General features: G+C 44.6%; 2 protein-coding genes across 3 annotated transcripts in view; one reads left to right on the top strand and one right to left on the bottom strand.

Moving 5' to 3' along the window:
* Positions 1-21,547, top strand: part of KIAA1143 (KIAA1143 ortholog) — a 940,736-nt gene that overhangs the window by 148,346 nt on the left and 770,843 nt on the right. The gene's annotated exons all lie outside the window — the stretch shown is intronic.
* Positions 1-21,547, bottom strand: part of LARS2 (leucyl-tRNA synthetase 2, mitochondrial) — a 162,097-nt gene that overhangs the window by 21,307 nt on the left and 119,243 nt on the right. For both annotated transcript variants that reach the window (XM_050780506.1, XM_050780507.1), the window contains 5 exons: positions 13,858-13,958; positions 10,814-10,996; positions 9,027-9,196; positions 6,780-6,857; positions 2,938-3,049 (listed from right to left, as the gene is read on the bottom strand). In XM_050780506.1, the coding sequence (XP_050636463.1) occupies positions 2,938-3,049; positions 6,780-6,857; positions 9,027-9,196; positions 10,814-10,996; positions 13,858-13,958 (644 nt within the window). The remainder of the gene's footprint in view (positions 1-2,937; positions 3,050-6,779; positions 6,858-9,026; positions 9,197-10,813; positions 10,997-13,857; positions 13,959-21,547) is intronic.

Below are 21,547 nucleotides of genomic sequence, written 5' to 3'. Positions count from 1 at the left end.
TGCGGGTTCACTGAATTTCACCTGAGATCCTCACTGCCTTTGGCTGGAACCCTTGACTCAGAAACAGGGCACGCATCTGAGACCCTCTTGTGTCTCTACCTGGATGAGGTGCCACTCACCCTTGGCTGGGAATTAAGTTCATGCGGAATTGAACTCCAGGATTTCACTGAAGCTTTTAGTGTTGCATTTATCTGATTTTCTTAAGAATAGGTCCCACTTTGGACATTTGGTTTTTTGATCAGAATTCTATTGTTCTTTGGTGAAACTGTTTTCTAGCAACTAACACCTGCTGCCCTAATGACCTACCTATCTGCTTGTGTACTATCTTGAATGTTGTTTGTCTATTGGGAGAGGATGGGAATAGGTCCCATAAATTTGTCCCTGAGCTGGCCCTAAGGGTGAAGTGGTCAGTCGGTTACTTCTTGGAGACACACTATGCCCCGAGTCACCACTGCAAAATCGCATAATGATTTCTTCCTCAGTCTTGTTCTTGTGTTCCTAAGAACTGCTTTTATGTTAGTTTTGTCTGCCGATAATCAGGAGGCTTTGTCTGGCTCCTGATCAATGATGACTTTGATCAAGCACCAAGACGCAAAATTCCACAAGCACCAACTTGTGGATGTGTTGAGGCTCTCACAGGGTCTTCTTGGTCTTTTCAACCTAAAACTGCCTCCTCCACCACAAGAAGCACATCCTTTCTTTATGTTTTCTAATTACAGCCCTAACTCCTGTGCATATCTTTTTAAGTGCCACAAGTTTCCAAAGACAATTTGGAATGACAGTGATCCCTTTGGGGAACTTCTGATATGAACAAAATTGTTCATTTGAGAGGTTCCTTAGAACAAAAAGGATAAAACAATTCTGACTATCCAATGGTATGATTTCATTAATTGGTATGAGGTTTCTAAACACAAATTGGACTCAAAAATTCTCCCTTAAAGATTCAAAATGTGAGAAATTTAAAAACAGTTTCCTCTGTAGATCCACTGAAAACAATTTCAGTTCTTCCCATCTTTCCTCACGTCCTTTGTCTTTACGTTTAAAACCTTGCTCAACTCGTAAAATCCTTATAATTGCCTTCTCCTTCTCTCTCATTCCCCTCGTACTTTATATCAGTTGCACTACCTCATTGTCACTTAAAATTGCAACCCCTATGAAAGAGGCATCTGACACTGACTGGTAGGAGTATTTAAGCTATGTGGTTGTGTTTCGCTCTGCATGCTATTATTAAGGACTTCCCGAATTCCAGAATGGAAAGACAGGAATTCATTACAGCATTCAGACTTACCTTGGATACACTCAACTCAGGACTCTCTGACCTCTTCCAACTAAGCCACCTGTTGGAGGGGGCCAGGAGTTGCAAAAGCTTGGTTTAAAAAGGGTAACTAAAAGAGTAACTGGAAAGACCCAGAAGATGACTTAAGACACAATGAAATACACTTGTACTCAATCGGGATGTCTTAAAGCATATAAAGTGGGCAAAATCTGTTGGGAGCTACACCACATCTCTTTCCTGCTAAAGTAAACTGGACCTTGATTCAGTCTTGCAAGCAGCAAAGAATGAATCCAAAGGAAACTTCAGAGTCATACCCATCCAAATCCTTACCCAGTTTTTAGAATTAGTTCCTGATTTCCAAAGCCCTTTCCACTTTTTTGGTTGATGCTTAAAGTCAGAAATTGTAGATATGGTACATAAACACAAAACTGGCTGGCAAATCATCCCACTGCGTAAACTTCAGTATTTGGCTGAACAAGTTTAATTTTAAAGTGGCCTTAGATATCAAAAAGGATAAAAATCCAAACCAAGCTCATGGGTTTACAATGAAAGCAAATTAAAACAGATTTGCTCTTCCTCAAGGGATGAGAAACACTTCCTTTTGACAGAGACACTTATACTGTAAAAAAGGGGACCCTGGAAAAATAACAGTCTCATCTTAGCTAAAAAGAAAAAGGAACCACTGCTCCTCCTGTGGAATTAAGAAGCAACTCTGAGGGAGATGGTAGGGCCCAATTCCCAGCGATTCCCTGAAATCAACAAGGAGCACTATGTTTTAAAGTAGAAAGCAATAAACAAGGCTTTGTGAGAGACACTGGCACTACTCTGTCAACTATAAATCCTACTGTAATTTCCACCCATCTCCTGTAGGCATAAAGCTGCTTGGATGGTGGGAATTTCACATAATCCTCAAATTCTTCTTATCACTCAAGCTTACACTGAGACTCGTGGTTTGCTCAACTGAACAACATGCATTTCTTCTCTGTGACACCACATCAGTAAATTTAATTAGGAGAGATCACATGCATTTCAGATGACCTATTTCTAGAAACATCTGAAGACTTTCCCATGCATGATCCTTCAGGAGCTCAATTACATGTCACTTTGCCCCTCCCTATATGCTTGGCCTAATCCCAGTTTGATGATTATGTGAAGTCTTGGTTTTGTCCAGGCTAACGCTCCAATGATGTGGAGAGAGTGCTAGGGGCTGAAATTCAAGCAGGCATTCAGGCCTGCTTTGATGCCTAGATTAGGAATAATTGGTGAAAAGTGCTGAATTACAGTGTAAGTTTAGACCTATAACTTAATTTCCATCTGTAGAGTGGTACTAAACATGAGTTTCTATCTTAAAAGGACCATGCAGGTCATAATACGTGGATACTGGGGAGCTGAGTCACAAGAAGGGATTAAGGTGGTAACATCAACACCTGCATTAGTCTGGGCACATTATTCAAAGCAAGGAAGTGTCTTTCCTTTTGGTAGGGGTGACCATGCGGATGAAATACTACCATTCAGAGTACAGCACAGAGAGGCTGATGAGTATAGATGCCAAATGTTGGACCCTATATCTGAGGACATCTGAGTCCCGAATGATGTTCAAAAAGAGGCTTGGGCAAATTCTGGTTAGTAGTAACTGGTCAAACAAGGACTCTGCCACGTACCTGCCCAGATCTCTGAGGTTATGTGCGGGGCCATTGGAGCAGCCATCACCATCAGGGCACACAGAGCATCCTCAAACTCGGGGCTGTGGAGAATGACTCTCTGAGAGGCTTGCTAAGGAAGAGAGAAAAAGTAAGAAGACTGAGGTGTAAAAATAAGCATGGGTAAGAAAGACCATTAATGTATCTGAAGTCCAGAGACACAAGCTGGTAGGAAGAAACTCCCTTTGCCATCCATTTCTGCTTGGGACAAAGAACTTCCCCTACTTAATGATAGCACGAAGATAAACTACAGCAAGCCAGGTGTGGTAGCTTATGCCTATACTCCCAGTACTTTGGGAGGCCAAGGCAGGAGGATCACTTGAGCCCAAGAATTTGAGACCAGCCTGGGCACTATAGCAAGACCTCATCTCTATGAAAAATTAAAAGATAAAAAAAATTAGCCAGGCACAGTTGCACACCTATAGTCCCAGTTACTTGGGAGGCTGAAGTGGGAGGATCACTTAAGACCAGGAGATCAAGGCTATAGTGAGCTATGATTGTATCACTGCACTGAAGCTTGGGCCAGTGAGACCCTGTCTTAAAAAAACAAACAAACAAACAACAAAAAAAAACTACAGCAGCAGCAACAACAACGAATACATGATGTTAACTTATTTAGTCCTCACCACTCTTTGAGGGTGGTATTCTTACCCCATTGGACAGATGAAGCAGCTAAGGATCAGCGAGGGAGGGCAATCCGCCCCCAGGCATACTGTAGCCAAACTCTTAACCACTCTGCTAGGTTTCCTCTGCGCTGTAGGTCCCCAGAGAAGTGCACAGAGACCTGCTCAAAGGTGTTAAACTGTGAAACACCCAGGGCAGGGGGAACTCTCTACCCCACTCAGGGACCCCTATTCTCTTAAACACCTTTGGTCAATTCCAGCAAACATGGTTGTGTTTAGCTCTGTGTGTTATTATTAAGGACTTCTCAAATTCCAGAATGGAAAAAGAGAAATTAATTACAGTTTCATTTCAGTTTCTTGCTCTATTTTTTCTGATTAAAAAACTAACACTCAGCACAGAAAATACAGGAAATGAAAAACTACTCATAATTATACAACCTAGAAAAAAAGGTATATTATATCCTTGTCTCCAAAAATGCAAAAATGTGTATATAAATGCTTATTATACATGTAACATTTTCAGGATTGATATTCTTACCATATGAACACTTTTTTTTAAATTTTAAAAATTATTATTTTTTTTTTATAGAGATGGGATGTCTCACTATATTGCCCAGGCTGGTCTCGAACTCCTGGGCTCAAGCCATCTGGTGCCCTGGCCTCCCAAAACGCTAGGATTACAGGTGTGAACCACTGCACCCAGCTCATATGAACACCTTTGGATTTTTTTTTTTTTTTTTGAGACGGAGTCTCTCTCTGTCTCCCGGGCTGGAGTTGCAGTGGCCGGATCTCAGCTCACTGCAACCTCTGCCTCCTGGTCCAAGCAATCCTCCTGCCTCAGCCTCCTGAGTACCTGGGACTACCGGTTTACAGGTGTGCACCACCACACCCGGCTAATTTTTTGTATTTTTAGTAGAGACAGGGTTTCACCATGTTGACCAGGCTGGTGTTGAACTCCTGACCTCAAACGATCTGTCTGTCTTGACCTCTCGAAGTGCCGGGATTACAGGTGTGAACCACTGTGCCTGGCCTTGTGTCATGTGTTTTTACTTAATATTATATGATAAACAGTTTCTGATATTAAGTATTCTTCAAGACATGATGTTAATGGTGGTGGCACATTCCTTTCTTATTGATATGACATCAGTCATCTCCCAATTCCCCATCAGAGGACATTTGGGGTTCCGAGTCTCTGATTATAAATTATCTGCAATGAACACTCCTGGATCAGAGGATATAACACAATCAACCTGACAGCCAGAGTGCTTCCTGGCAAGGTACATCAACCACAGCTATCACTGGTGTGTAAAAGTCTATTTTGCCATCTTTGCAATAACATGGGGAATAATGATGCATTTATTTTCATTTTTTTGAGAGAGGGTCTCACTCTGTCACCCAGGCTAGAGGACGGTGGCAACAAACAGCTCACTGCAACCTCAAATTCCTGGGCTCATGGGATCCTCCCACCTCAGCCTCCTGAGTAGCTGGGACTATAGGTGCATGCCACCACACTTGGCTAATTTTTAATTTTTTTATAGATGAGGTCTTGTTATGTTGCCGAGACTGGTCTCAAACTCCTGAGCTCAATCGATCCTGCTGCCTCGGCCTCCCAAAGTGCTGGGATTAGAGGCATGAGCCACTGTGCCTGGCCTTGAACAGTTACGTTAAGCATTCTCAGCAAATTTGACAGGTATTTAAAAAAAAAAAAAAAAAGCACCTTGTTTTAAATTTGCCTTTCATGATAATTAGAGAGGCAGATTTTTTTTTCTCCATAAATTTATTGGCTATTTCTATATCATCTTCTGTGAGTTATTATCTTTTCATATGCTTTGATCATTTTTGGTTAGGTATTTTCATATTAATATGCAAGAGTGCTTTACCTATTAAGAACATTAACCTGTCTGACATGTTATAATTTTTTTTAACATACTGAAAATGTCAAGTTTTATGTAGTCAAATTTGAAATTTCTTCCATTGTTCTTTTTTATCTTTATTTTGCTTTTTTAAAGTTACCTTTTTTATTTTATTTTTAGAGACAGGGTCTCCCACTCTGTTGCCCAGGATGGGTTCAAGCAATCCTCTTGCCTCAGCTTCCCGAGTAGCTGGGGCTACAGGTATATGCCACCACATCTGGCTAATTATTTTATTTTATTTTTTTGTTTTGTTTTTGTTGAGGCGGAGTCTCGCTCTGTCGCTCAGGCTGGAGTGCAGTGGTGTGATCTTGGCTCACTGCAAGCTCCACCTCCCGGGTTCACGCCATTCTCCTGCCTCAGCCTCCAGAGTAGCTGGGACTACAGGCGCCCGCCACCACGCCCGGCTAATTTTTTTGTATTTTTAATAGAGACGGGGTTTCACCATGCCAGCCAGGATGGTCTCGATCTCCTGACCTCGTGATCTGCCTGCCTCGGCCTCCCAAAGTGCTAGGATTACAGGCGTGAGCCACTGCGCCCGGCCTAATTATTTTATTTTCTATGTGGCCCAGGCAGGTCTTGAACTCCTGGCCTCAAGTGATCCTCTCAGCTTGGTTCTTCCAAAGCGTTAAGATTACAGCGTGAGCCACCGTGCCTGGCCCCCACTGGTCTTAAAAGCTTGGAGAGGCCTTCATTTTAAAAAAGCCTTTGTTAATAGCTTTAATGAATGCTTTTGTTGTCCAATAGCTAAGAACATTTGTTGACAAGTCCTTTCCCTGGTAAGAAAAATGGCAGTCACACTTAGCAAGGAGAAAGTCCATACTGAAAAGGCTGACTTTTGGCATTGGTGAGAATGATCCTGATCCATCCAGGTTAAATGAACATCAAATGTAATGATGCTGAGGAGGTATCACAATTCATTCAGGAAATCAGACAGTAAGGGTGTGAAGAGCCAGAAGACAGGGAGGCCTGAGTCTGGTCTTAGATTTGTCACTAATCAACCAGACATGTCATCTAACTTCCCTGGGCCTCAATGTCCTCATCTGTAAAATATTGGGGGATAAGGGGGTTTGGACCAGAAAATCTTTAAGAAACTTCCAGTAATAAAACTAGGTTGTGACTATGGAAAAATGTTTCCTTAAGATAATCAAGCCACACCTAGGTGGTGACACAGTGGGGGTGCTCTCTGTTCCACTTGGGACCCTGTGGGACCCCTTGCCACACCTCTCCCTCCTCCTCTGCTACCAGCAAATGAGGACAGGCCACTTACCGAGAGGGCACTGCTGAGCCCCATCAGCTGAGAAATTGCAGAATTCAGTGAGAAGTCCTCTGTGAAATGGGTGGTCACCTATTGGTAAAGATTCAATTATTCACTTATTTCAAAATGCTTTTAAGTTTTCCACAAAAAGACTAAATTATCAAAACAAAAAAAAAGGAAAATGAATTGGATGCAAAGATATTTATAAATATATCTACTATCTCAAATAATCACTATGTTTCATCTGCGCAAATATTTTTAAAATTCAAAGACAATACTGTTTCCACTGTTTAAGACTATTCTTCCACATATCTGGGATACTGTTGGTTCTCATAGTAGGTGTTTAGAAAAACAGTGCTAGCGGCTGGGAGTGGTGGCTCACACCTGTAATCCTAGCACTTTGGAAGGCTGAGGTGGGTGGATTACTTGAGGTCAAGAGTTCGAGACCAGCCTGGCCAACATGGCAAAACTCCTTTTCTACAAAAATACAAAAAATTAGCTGGGTGTGGTGGCGCATGCCTGTAATCCCAGCTACTCAGGAGGCTGAGGCAGAAGAATTGCTTGAACCTGGGAGGTGAGGTTGCAGTGAGCTGAGATTGCGCCATTGCACTCCAGCCTGGGCAACAGAGCGAGACTTCGTCTCAAAAACAACAACAACAACAACAACAAACAATGCTAGTAACATGAATAGGAGGCAGGACCCACTGATGGACAAACTCAACATAACAGAAAATAGGAGTAAAGGATGTCACTTCTGCTTGGTTATGTGGCTTTGCTTCACAGTAATGGTTTTTAGTCTACAGGATAAGGTTAATTTTACTTTTTTTTTTCTTTTTTTTTTTTGAGACAGAGACTTGCTTTGTCGCCCAAGTTGGAGTGCAATGGCGCGATCTTGGCTCACTGCAACCTCTGCCTCTCAGGTTCAAGCGATTCTCCTGCCTCAGCCTCCCGAGTAGTTGGGACTACAGGCGCGTGCCACCATGCCAGGAGATTTTTTTGTATTTTTAGTAGAAATGGGGTTTCGCCGTGTTAGCCAGGATGGTCTCGATCTCCTGATCTTGTGATTTGCCCGCCTTGGCTTCCCAAAGTGCTGGGATTATCGGCGTGAGCCACTGGGCCCAGTCAATTTTACATTTTGAAATGTACAGTCAACATAAGAGCATTAACACAACTTGTCAGCTTTTTCATATTTCTGTGCTTTTCTATTTTGACTACAGGCAAGAATACAGAAAAGTGACACATCTTTAAGGATGTTAAGAGTTTCCAACTTGTTGAAATAACCCAATTCTATTATCTGACAGAGTAAAAGAATTTGCCAAATCCAGGGAGAAAACATGTGGTATGAACTCAATCGCTCAGGCATCACTCAGACCCCTACATTCATTCAGGGAGCTCTGTTCCTCCATACAGAGAGGGTACAGAGGACAGAAATAAAGCGGAAGAAGTGTCAACAAATGAGACCATGCTGGACCCAGGGCCATTTCAGGTTATACAAACCAGAGAGGCAAAAGCCTGCCATGCATCATTGTCTTCATTATCAGAGTGCAGATGAGTGATGCTGATTAACTTTATGTCTGAATCAGCATACTATTTTTTTTTTTTAAATCAGCTTAAGAAGAATTTGGGATATTAGATACCCATTATAATGACTCAGATTTGCAGAAGTTAACCCACAATAGTTCACATGGATATTGTGTAACAAAGTAACTGAGTGGGAAGGTCCTGGCTTTGTGGAGGACTGGGATTCTAATCTCTGCTCAGTTCCTCACTAGCTGCGTGACGTTAGGCGAGATATCTGGACCTCATCTCTGTCCCCATCTGTACAACGAAGAGGCTACAGAGGACAGTTTCTGAATGCCCCCGTCAACTCTAAAACTGTATTTCTGTTAATGTAACACATGCGGTGTCATCCTGGATGGACAGGGTGATCCTGGATTTGGTTCTCTGCTTGGATGTGTTAAATGTGGAAAAATGGAAAGTGGCAGCTTCCTGAGACCCAGCATGGACAAATGTGAGACATCATCAGACAGCCATTTCCTGAGGGCCTCTCTTTGCATTAGAATGTATGCACTGGTGATCCACCTTGGTAAACTACCCAAAACAGCAGGGCCAATCACTCAAAGCAAGGACCACCATCGCCAGAAAGGAAGACCCACAGCGGCCCACCCCACGGCAGGGAGGGCCACAAAGACCACAGGCAAAGGTTCCCAAAGAGTGCTTGGTTACAGAGTTAACCCCTGGAACTGGGGAGTTTCTGACCTGAGAGATGATGGAGTTCTTGTACTCCCAGAGCTTCCTGGCCTCGGCTTTCTCCTTGTCACTCAGCAGCTGAGGCTGGGGAGCCTTCCCAGAAGCCCTGGCCTCAATAAACCTAGTTGTCAAGGCCCACAGTCGTTGTTGCCATCTCAGCACCCCAGGAAGAGCATCAGCTGAATTCAGCATCAGTAAATGAGAAAGAGAGAGTGCACAACATAAGGGTGATGGACTTGGTATAACTAAGCGGAGAAAAGCACCTGTGAATTGATGTGACACCTCACTGCACCCTAATGAATTCCTCTGAGGGCAGGCTGAAGGATCCTCCCTGGCTTTCAGTGTCTGAGAATTCAGACCAGGACCAATTCTATCTCATTTTAGCACCCAGATTCAGGGGACTAGATGGCAGGGCCACTCAAAGTGCCAGCCACCAACGGTCATGAGCTCAGAAGCTTGGTCAAGATGAGCCCTGGTGCCCTGCCACCTTGATTAAGCAAGCTTGCTGGGACAAAAATGCCATGGAGCTAACATGGTGCTTGGGAGACAGTGCTGACTCCTGCTGGTGCGAGCTCTTATTCTGTGGATAGCATGACTGTGCTTGCAGCCACGCTGCTGTAGAGTGTGAAGTGCGTTGACACAATCCCTGTCCTTGCAGGTATGTGTGTTTTCCGTATTTTACACAAGCTCATCCAATCCAGCTGCTGATCTGATCTTCTGGTAAAGCTGAATTGGCTTTACCTGGTGGCCCTGGGTTACACCAGTAGCCAAATTAGGGTCAGTCCAGGTCCCTGTACTCTCTGGCCACTAGGCTAGGCATCCTCAAGCCTGAATGCACAGCAGAACCTTCTGGGAGGCTTCTTAGAAAGATTCCTGGAGCCTGTCCCCTGGGTTAGGGGTGGGAGCCAGAACCTCCACCTGTCTGTGCTTTGCAAGCCCCCCAGTGATTTGAGGCAGCCAGTTCCAGGACTGGCATCTGTGACCACTGTTGCAGACCACACTTCCCACTAGCCACAGTACATCAAAATAAACTGGTTTCTCAAATGACATGCATACTTCACACAAGGCTCAGGATTTCAGGCATCTGACTTCCTCTTCCCACAACAACACTTAGGGCAGATCACATGAAGTAAAAATGAATGACTGTTGGACGGGTTTATTCTAGAATAGCCAGATACTCAAGATTATTTTACTTCATGTCATTTTAGGGCTAAACAACTCTGGAGAGGCAAATCTCCCCTAAGCGGGGAGATGGAGGGTGCTGTGGGTGACTGAGAGGCCATAGGTGACACCAGGCCCAGGCCTCTCCAGGGGCTTTCTGGATTGGTGAGGGAGAATGACACTGTTCTAGAAAAAACCTTCCAGGGTACATCAAGTAAGAGGGAACTGGCCTCTTGGGACTATAGCAGGCCTAGGAGTAGCTCAGAAGCCAGTCTGTCTCTAAGGAAACCACTCTCAAAGCGTGGTCCTTGTAGAGGGTGCACCAGAATCACCGCTGAGCTTATTCAAAGGCCACCTGCTGAGCCCCATTCTGGAGGCTGTGTCAGCAGGCATGGGCGGAGCACTGGAGTCTGCATCTGCAACATGTTTTCCACATGATTCTGAGGCTCGCTTACTTTTGTCAACACCCGTCTAAGAGTGGTGCAGGATGCTGGTCAAGCTGCTATTTGCTCTATGGAACTGATTCCTAGAATTCTCTACTACTGTCTTCAGCAAAGATATTTCCTTCCTCAAATTCCTTCAAAGTCCAGGGCAGATCACAAAGGAAGCAGGTCAGGAAGAGGAAGGTGACTTACTTTTCACATCCCACAAGATATCCTTCTCAGGAGGGGCGGCAAAAAGGATATAGAGCCGAATCGTGTCGATCCCATACTGCTCCACAACTTCTTCTGGGTCCACTCCGTTGTGTTTGGACTTACTCATCTTCTCCCATGTCACCTCTAACTTCTCTTTCGTTTTTGCATGAACAGGAACGGAACCTAGATGCCAAAACAATCCATAGGTATGGTATGTGTGATTCTGAATTGCTTCTACAGAAATAGCGTCAATAAGAAAAAACTGGGTGAGCGATGGAAAGTGTCCATTTGAAGAATCACACTAATTCACTTAACAAGCCGCTTTCTCTCCCTCTGTATTGTTATAAAAATATTTTTATTTTTAAATGAATGAGGCCCACCTTCCTCTCACAAACCTTCATGAATAAACAGTACAGTTATAATGGCCTGTACCAGCTTTTTCTGTAAAACAATTTCCCCCTTTACAAGTAAATTATTTATACACAAAAAAGGAAAGTAAAAAGTAATTTTGAAAAATTCATACACGTTGCTGTTTTCTTGATGGATCAAGGGTCTCTCATGCAAGTTGGCAGCCTGACCTGTCCCATGCATGCTGCAGTCACCAAAACATGATCTGGTACTCTCAGGGCATATGGAATTTACTTACCGGGCTCATGGTAAATGTGGTGGTCCCTTTGTGGTGCCAGCCACCCATACCCTGTTCTTTGGAACTGTCTCCTCCCCTACTCACATACCACTGGTCTAGATGGTGCTGATGGAAGAGGTCTTAAATGGCCACATTTGGATGATGTGACCTTGTTGCCAAGCCCTACCGGAGAGGACCAGTAAGGGCACCTGGCAAGGCTAAGCCTCTATCTCATGAATTGGAGCTAAGAGACACAGAAACTCTATTTCCATGTTGCTGAGCACTGGAACCATCCGGTCCTAAGGAGATGGGGCAAGATTTGCCACTGCATCTACCCAGGGTCACTTGTTAAATTGAAACTGCAGAGAGCAGAATCCAAGTCTAGCAGATGAAAGAGAACAGGGCAGAAGAATGGAGAGTAGCAGGAAGAACTAGGAACTAGAGAGCTGAGAAAGAGAAAAGGAAAAAGGAGTGGCTGGTGACTTCCTATGGGCAGTAGGGCCTAGCTCTATTTCCTGCAACTGGGTTTGGGTGGATTTCTTTTCCTCCCAGCCAAATAATCTCTGACTCCAACAGCAACCAAACTAACAGGGGACCAATGTACAGACCTAAAAGCCAACTCCATGCTTCATGAGAGTTACATCCATGAAGGAGACAGAAACCTGCCCTTGCTGATCAAAGTATTCTCACCTAGTAGGCAAGACTACGTGTGAAGAGAAAAGATGTTCACAATACTGCCTGACCCCATGACAGCAGAGAAGAGGAGACTGAAGTCCTAGAGGTTTATCCAGGCTATGGTGAGACTCAGGGAACCACTGGCCCCCTCTATTCTGACCCAGGCTGTGTCTAGACGTTAAAACACTGTTGTGCAAATTAGGAAAAATGTATCTTTCTGGGCAGAGAAGTTGACCAGTTAGAAAAAGTCACCTTCTTTTGGCAGATGTGGCCCTGAAATGTATGACTTGACAAATGACTGCATTTCAGGCCCTACTGAAATCAGAGCCTTGGCTTGGTTTTTTTGTGTAGTGCACAAACTGCACAGCTATACATGGGCAGCCTTGCCCCTTACAAAGAACACTTCACTAATTGTGAAGCTGAATTCTATGTGCACCTGAATTTAGCTCTTTCCCTCTGTCATCCATGCTGGAGAAACACTGCCAGTTCTGCTTCTCCAGCTTCTTTTTCTCCTACGGACCATTACAAGCCTTGATATATTTTGCTTTGATGACGTAACTGCATCGACTGCTTCCCTAAACCCTGTCTCTAATGTTTGCCTGGAGAGGCTGCCTCCCATTTACAGGGTTGTTGTGTGACCTAATCTCATCCATTCTGTACTGGTTTTTCTAAATGTAATAGTCACAGTGCTGGGGGTTTCTCACAGCTGTCCCTATACATACCGCATATTTCCACCCATTTTCTCTCTCTCTCTCTCTCTCTCTCTTTTTTCTGAGACAGAGTCTTGCTCTGTTGCCCAGGCTGGAGTGCAGTGGCACGATCGTGGCTCACTGCAACCTCTACCTCCTGGGTTCAAGCGATTCTCCTGCCTCAGTCTCCTGAGTAGCTCCGATTACAGGCGCATGCCACCATGCCTGGCTAATTTTTGTATTTTTAGTAGAGATGGGGTTTCGCCAAGTTGGCCAGGATGGTCTTGAACTCCTGACCTCAGGTGATCCGCCTGCCTTGGCCTCCCAAAGTGCTGGGATTACAGGCGTGAGCTACCGCGCCTCGCCCCTACCTGTTTTCTAACATGTCACATATTCCACATGTGTGCTGGGTGCATGTGATGCATCCTCACCATGGAACCTGAAGATCTGGTGATCCTCAGGGTGAAAATGAAGGGTGAAGTGTAAAGGGTAAAGGGTGAAAATGCAGAGTGGAGGGAAAAGGCTTAGGACAGCTGGGACAGGAGGGAAGTTCGGGGAGTCACGGGGAGGTGTTTTACTGGGAAATGCTAAGAGGGGGCTGCTCTGGGGTGCTACGAGTAAACAGAGTGCTGCCCCCTAAGGTTCTGAAATATGCCACTAGACCATGTGGGGAGAAACACTGGGAGTACCCCAGTTCTAGAAGAATGTGTCTTGGGCCTGGGGGTTCTGTCCCTGAGGTGGGCTTTCAAAGATGGTCTGGGATAGGAGGTGATACCCCAATTGACTCTGTTACATACAAATGAAAACCCTGCCAGAAGCTGAGGTGGCACTTGGGCTCAAGGGGGCTGGGGCAGAGGAGCAGACGGCCAGTCCAGGACCAGGCTTCAGGGGGCGCAGGCCAAGAGGGAGCTGAGGCTTAGAGACCACACGGCCAGCAGGTCTCTCTCCCGCATCCTGCCCCACTCTAGAGGCAGATGCCTGCTTGCTCAGTAGCTCTCAGGCCTGGCCTTGGCTCTCTGGGAGTACCTGGATGGGACCGGACAGGCCATTCTTACCTGTGAGATCCACTTCCTCTCCCTGTAGATACTGTCCAGATGGTAGGCGGAATGTCTGCCCCTTGATAAGGCCTTGGGCCAGCAGCTTATGAAAAGGCTCCCTGAGGAAAGATAACAGGAAAAGGAAACAGGAGGAGTGGGACATGAAACATTGAGAAAACAGCAACACAGACCTTACCTCAGATGGGCAGAAGTAGCTGCGCCTCATAAAAGCAGGTGAGCTGACCGAGGCCACTTATAAACCCAGCTTAAATAAATGGCTCTTTAGAAATAAGCGATAAGAAAATAAATTCAGGCCGCGTGTGGTGGCTCACACCTGTAATTCCAGCACTTTGGGAGGCTGAGGCGGGCGGATCACCTGAGATCAGGAGTTTGAGATGGCCTGGCTAACATGGTGAAACTCCGAATCTACTAAAAACAAAAAAAAAAATTAGCTGGGCATGTTGGTGGGTGCCTGTAATCCCAGCTACTTGGGAGGTTGAGGCATGAGAATCGCTTGAACCAGGGAGGTAGAGGTTGTAGTGAGCTGAGACGTGCCACTGCACTCCAGTCTGGATGACAAGAATGAAACTCTGTCTCAAAAAAAAAAAAAAAAAAAAAAAAAGTCAGAAAGTCAAATTTGTAGGTATTACCTACAGGTCTATTTTATATTATGGTGAAGTGGAAAGAGCCCTAGGCCTCAGATTTGGCAGCCCTGGATTCAAAGTCTCAGTTCTGCTTCTCAGCGAATTCTGTGAGCCAAGGCAAGTCACTTACTTGTGCTGAGTATCAGTTTGCTTACCTATATAATGGGGGTTAAAAAAAACCTGCCTTGGCTAGGTGCGGTGGCTCATGCCTATAGTCTCAGCCCTTTGGGAGGCCAAGGTGGGCAGATCACGAGATCAGGAGTTTGAGACCAGCCTGGCCAACATAGTGAAAGCCCTCTCTATTACTCAGGAGGCTGAGGTAGGAGAATAGCATGAACCTGGGAGGCAGAGGTTGCAGTGAACCGAGATTGTGCTATTGAACTCCAGCCCGGGCCACAGTGCGAGACTCTGTCTCAAAAAAACAAAACAAAACAAAACAAAAACCTGCCTCAAAGTGTAGTCGGGAAGATTAAATAAAATGACTTCATAAAAGTACTTGTAAATTTTTCTTTCTTTTTTTTTTTTGAAATGGAGTCTTACTCTGTTGCCCAGGCTGGAGTGCAATGGCGCAATCTCGGCTCACTGCAACCTCCGCCTCCCAGATGCAAGCGATTCTCCTGCCTTAGCTTCCTGAGTAGCTGGGATTACAGATGCCCACCACTACGTCCAGCTAATTTTTGTATTTTTTAGAGACAGGGTTTCACCAAGTTGGCCAGGATGGTCTCAAACTCCTGACCTCAGGTGATCCGCCTGCCTCAGCCTCCCAAAGTACCGGGATTACAGGTGTGAGCCACCCCGCCTGGCCTAAAAAAAGTTTTAAACCATACAAGTCATACATGAATATAAACCTTCTGTTCAAATCCAAACACCACCACTCCTTTCTAGGCCTATGTCCTTTCAGGAGGCAGTTGTTATTAATAGTTTGGTAAATATCCCTAGTAAAGTCTGGAGACATTTTTCAATACCTTTGTATACATAAATGTATACCTACCCACATACGGGTTTTATAGATTTTTTGGGATTTATATAAGTGGGATTATACCTTCTGTATACTTTATGGTATTTCACTTAATGATATGAGTGGATTTCTCCATAGCAGTTCATATAGATCTATCTCATTTTTTAAAAAGTTACCTAGTGTTCTGAAATATGAATTGATTATAACTTATTTATAGTGCCTGTTTTTAAAAAGCAGTTTTAGTTATATCCTTACTGGGTAAATAGTGACATATAAACTTTTTCTCATAAGAGGACAAAAACAGGTTGACCTTCATACTGAAATTATTGCAAATTTGCAGTTGTTTGTTCTTAAGAATCTGCCTGATTCAATTTTGAGGCATTTCAGCAAGACATATTCCAAACTCAAAGAATGATTCATGGAGACATCTGCTGATAACACACATTATTTCACATTCAGGGCACCAGGTAGGAGCAGTCATTTCCTGGAGATCCAGTGATATTCTCCTCAAACATCACCAGTACATGGCTTTGGTTGCTCAAGATAAATTTTTAAAGGTGTTTTTAGGACAAAAATTAGGAGGGAATGATCTGGATTCAAAGATAAAGACAGGTAGGATAATCAAAATCAGCAGCATTGGCCAGGTGCAGTGGCTCATGCTTATAATCCTAGCACTTTGGGAAGCTGAGGCGGGCGGATTGCCTGAGCTCAGGATTTCGAGTCTGGCCTGGGCAACACGGTGAAACCCTGTCTCTACTGAAATACAAAGAGCTGGCCAGGTGTGGTGGCTCCCACCTGTAGTCCCAGCTGCTCTGGAGGCTGAGGCAGGAGAGTTGCTTGAGTCTGGGAGGCGGAGGTTGCAGTGAGCCAAGGTTGCACCACTGCACTCCAGCCTGGGCGACAGAGCGAGACTCCATCTCAAAACAAAACAAAACAAACAAAAAAATCAGCATTAAGCCTCAAGAAGGGGCTGGGAATCCATTGGGAATCCAAGGAATCCTGTTCTCTGGTCTTGCATTTTATCAAGTGGCACAACACTGCCACCTTTTGAGAACAGACAGAATTGCAACCTGCGAAAATCTGACTAAAACCAGCTGCAGCTTCTCCTGCCTCCTCTATTATAACTTTTTTTTTAAGGTAAACTGTTAAAGTATAGCATACATACTGAAAAGTGTGAGTCCTAGGGGTATAATGATGAATTTTCACAACATAAAACACACTTGTGTAATTGGCATTCAGCACAATTAGCAGAATGTGAAATCAACCTTCCACCGCCCACTTCCAGGCACTGTCTCCTCACTATGGGCCCCTATAGCCTGACTGCGAACACTATCGCTTCATTTGCCTGTTTCTAACCCACCTGTAACCATTTCTGAGTGAGTGCTCTCAGGGGATGTCCACAGGTGAGGCCCAGAATTGGCAGGCAGGCCCTCAGCAGTACACCCACACCAAGGCCTGCTGGTTACATGAATACATCCTAACGTCTGAAAGCTCCCAACAATGCAACTTGCTAGTCGAAGCTCTTCTGGACTGTCTGTCTTCTCCGAGGGTTGCAGTGCAGCAGGGGCCATCTCAGATGGATCATCTAGAGCAGGGATGGCAAAACCTAGTCAACTAACCCCAGTGCCCTCGCCTACAACCACCCAGACGCCATTCATCGACAGCAGCACTGCTGGTGCTCAGAATGAGTCTCAGAATTCTTCTTTGTGCCATATAATCAGAAAGCACAGAGTTATTATGTGAAATGTATTGCTTATTTCTTCAGTGAGTATTTCTTGAGTGCCTGCTATGTGCCTGGCACTAAGCTAGGCACTGGGGATATAATCTGGGCAAAGCAATCCCTGCCCGTGGGGAGCCAGCCTGTTGACGATCACTGAACCAAACCAATGCCTGACAACTCTCAGCTGTGAGGGAGGAAAAGCGTGTAGTCATATTTGAAGAGCTCCTCCTCCCAATCAAGTCCAGATTCCTCCACGCAGCCATCCAGGACTTCTCCCCATCCCCTGCCACTCCCTCTGCTCTTTCAAATGTTGCCCACACCTGCTTCCATGTCTTTACTCACGCCATTTCCCAAACTGTTATCAAAACTCTAGTCCTCCTTCCTGGCTCAACTCAAATGCCATCTCCACTAAGAAGGTATCTCCTGGTCAGAGTTAGAATGAGTTGCTTTTTCCTTCCTGACGCATCCTGTGTAGGGCCTGTATTGTATCTAGCAGCTATTACATTTTATTGTGTATTCAGATAAGCTGCTTACCTTTCTCCTGTGAGGAGGAGGATTTTTTTTTTTTTTTTTTTTTTTTTGGAGACATGGTCTTGTTCTGTCACCTAGGCTGGGGTGCACTGCAGCCTCAGTCTCCTGGGCTCAAGTGATATTCCCACCTCAGCCCCCGCAAGCAGCTGGGACCACAGGTGCGCACTACCATACCCAGCTAATTTTTTGTATTTTTGGTAGACATGAGGTCTCACTATGTTGCCCAGGCTGGTCTTGAACTCCTGAGCTCATGCAATCCTCCTACCTTGGCGTCCCAAAATGCTGGGATTACAGGCATGAGCCACTGCTCCTGGCCTTGAAAATCCTTGAAGGCCACTCTCAGTCTCCAGTTCCTAATAGATGCTCAGTAATGTTAATTGCCTTGGACTCAATCAGGCTTGTTTCAGTGAATGAATAAACCTACCAGCAGGAGGGGTGGGGGATAATGTGGGTGGGACAAAGTGGAGGCAAGAGAGGAGGGAAGAAATAAATGAATGAAGGGGGGCACTGGATGCTATACTTTCCAGCTAGTGCCACCACCTTTTTGCAGGGAGGGGTGCATTGAAAGATCCCAAGCAGCCGAAGCAAGAGAATGAGAGCAGGGGAACGCCCTGATGAGTGCTCACATGGAATGTCCCAGTGGGGAAAGGGGCGCTTCCCAGCTCCCAGAAGCCTGCTCATTCCCAAGTGTTTTCCCTCCACTCTTCCAGGGAGGTAGGGAATGGGCCACAGGGCTTTGGGAATCTGGTCTTCACTCTCTTGGCTGAAGCTGGCCATGTCTACTCTCGTGCGTAGTTTAGCTCTGAATGAGTCACACTTGTTTATTCATTCAACATGTATTTACATGACAATTGGGTACACTGCACACTGGGCAATTAATTGGAGAGCTTACAATAAGAACAGGCAGCCCAAGACATGCTCATAAATAACCATCAACACTACAAGAAAGACATACCAAATGTGATATGGAGGTGCAAGGTGCACAGGAATGAAGGACAAAGGATGTTAAGGGCCCTATTGGACTTGGAACCCAAGCCTGCTGAAGCACAGATCACATCACATTGCCAAGTTCATTATTCAGATTCACAACTGGGGTAATGTGTTTCCCTTTTGTTCACTCATTCATTCACTCAGCAGATGGTACTTGGGAACAGACTTGTGTATGCAGCTGAGTTATTCATTCATCATACTGACTGTGCACAGCAGGGGCCTTTATACGTGAGTGGAAAATCTGCAACTCTAAACCACTAACAAACCCTTCTGACTCAGGACCATCAAATGCGGGAGTATTACGCAGGGCCTCTGCCTTGAAGAAGGCCCTGGATTTATCTGAGTCAGCTTTCTTCCTACTCCTTCGGTACATCCCTGGAGGTAGATCATGCTTGCTTGCACTGAAGCACAGCTATATGTAAGCACAGTGATGAAAACTGGGGGGAGATCTTCACAATTTATTCATTAGTTTAGACTGCCCTAATTCAGAAATTGCAACAACTGATAGCTGCTGGGCATTGAAGGCCACATTTGTCCCACTTGGAAGAAGGAAAGATGGGAGGGAGGGAGGGAGGGAGGGAAGAGAAGGGAGAGAGGGAAGGTAGGGAGGGAGGAGAGGGAGGGAGGGAGGTAAGGAGTTGCTAATTATTAGGATAAACAAGGAAATTCAGAACATTGGCCATTTTAAGTGCTCTTTAAAAAATCACTACATACAAAGAATGTGCTAATTACAATATGAGCAAAGAATATCAGGGCATATCAGAGCCCCACCTACTTGTTGCAGATGACATTTCCCTACTCATGAAGCCCCAGATAGCCTGCTGCCCGCTCCCCTGACCTGGTGGGAGAGTGGCCCGCCAGGCTGCAGATCTTTGAAGGCCATGGATCTCTGAAAATGGTCTCCAAATTGGACTTTTCATTAAATCAGACTACGTTTACCTTCCTCTTCTTCCTTGTTCTGTGCCCAGGGCTATCATGTCACATAATTAGCTTAGTTTCCAAGTATTAGCCATGGCTCATTCTTAAAATATCACCATTCCCATATCCTAGCACAGAAGGAGGTGCTACTAATACAGCAGGACCCAAGTAAAGCTTCTCTTCCCTTCCTGTTCCTTTTCCCAGTAGCCCCGTTTCTGGCATGATCAGAGAAACAGAGAAGAAAGCTCTGTGGATGGGGGCTTGCTGTGCTCTCCACGGTCAGCAGGCAGCCTGCCCTCCACATGGGAGCTACCTGAGCAGCTGCTTGCTTTCTGTTGATTCCAAACTGAAGGGAGAAATTCAGTTTGGGGAATTTAGTGTCTAAGTTGCATTACAGAGCTACAACCAAAAGTGACAAGATTCCATGTTTACAGCAGTCTCCCACAAAGGGAGAGAAAAGGCTTCCTGACCTCATTCAGTGAAGATGGGCCACGACGTGTTCCCACGCTCTAATGTGCCCCCTCTCTTTCAACCTGATGCTAACCACCAGAAGGAGGGAAGCTGAAAGCTGATCCTACCCCACAATCCCAAGCACAGCAGGAGGCTCAGCGCATTTTCCTTCTTCAGAATATATACCATATTGTAAATGATAAAGTTACATAATCATTATAAAAAATCTGGAAAAAATCAGAAGTACATTGGGCTCACCACCCAGAGATAGCTAGTGTTAACATGTTGGCATGAGTTTTTCTAGTCTTTTCTCTTGCTATGAGTATGTGTATATATGTGCATGTATATATAAAGACAAAGATAACCAAGCTGTATCTTGCTTTTTCTATTTCTCATTACTTCAGATGAATTTCTCCATGTTATTAAACATTCTTTGTAATTTAATTGAAAATGTTGTATAAGTGTGCTCCATGTAGATGGATTATACTTTATTTACCCTGTCTCAGCATTTTGGGGCATTTAGATTGTATCCAAATTTTTAGCTACTTGAAATAACACTTACATGAACATCTTGGTGCATAAGTTTGCATTTCTGATTATTTCCTTAGGATAGATTTTTAGCAGTGCAATTAGTGCATCCAAAAATGAATATTTTTAAGGCTCTCACTATGTATTGCCAAACTGCTTTTCAGAAAGATTGTTCCAAGCTACTTCCTGCAATATATGAGAGTGCTGCTCTTATGCTGGCTTCCTTACTACATGGAAGATGGCATCTCACTGCTGAATAATTTGTATTTGCCAGTGAGGGAATTTTTTTTTTTAAATCATAGAAATGGGGTCTTGCTGTTTTTGTTGCCCAGGCTGGTCTTGAACTCCTGCACTCAAATGATCTTCCTGTCTTGGCATCCCAAAGTGTTGGGATTACAGGTGTGAGCCATCGTGCTGGGCCAGAAACATTTTATAGTGTAAGATGTTTATTGGTTATTTTGTAGTGTGATAAAATGTTTATTAATCATTTGGATATCTTCTTTTTTGGGCTTCCTGCTTACATTAATTCCTGGTTAATCATTAACTTGGTATTTCAGACCACACAACTAAGGCACCTGCTGTCCTGTGTGGTGGCACACTCAACTTGGAGGCCAGCCTCTTATGTATGATAAGGAGACTTTAAGTTCGAACTGCAAGCCTTAACCTGCAGGTGATGAAAAAAAAAGTCCACGACTCTTAGAAAACAGGAAAGATAATTAGATATACATAAACCTTTGCTGTCTGTATTTGAAGAAATTAGAATAAGAGTGAAAAGGGTGCTCAGAGATAACTGAGTTCCTAACATATGAGACCACTGAGACCCAAAGGAGTTCAGCTTCTTGTCCACACAGCTAATCAGGGGCATCACTGAACACAGACAGAGGTCTTTGGATTCCTGTTCCAGAGCTGCTACTTGAGACAAGGGCTGAGGGTCTCAGAAATGTTAAACTAAAATGCAATAGCTGTACT

This window comes from Macaca thibetana, chromosome 2 (genome assembly GCF_024542745.1).
Source record: "Macaca thibetana thibetana isolate TM-01 chromosome 2, ASM2454274v1, whole genome shotgun sequence".
In the NCBI taxonomy this organism is placed as follows: Eukaryota; Metazoa; Chordata; class Mammalia; order Primates; family Cercopithecidae; genus Macaca; species Macaca thibetana.
Note: the sequence above shows the minus strand (reverse complement) of the source record. Positions and strands in the feature narration are given on the sequence as shown.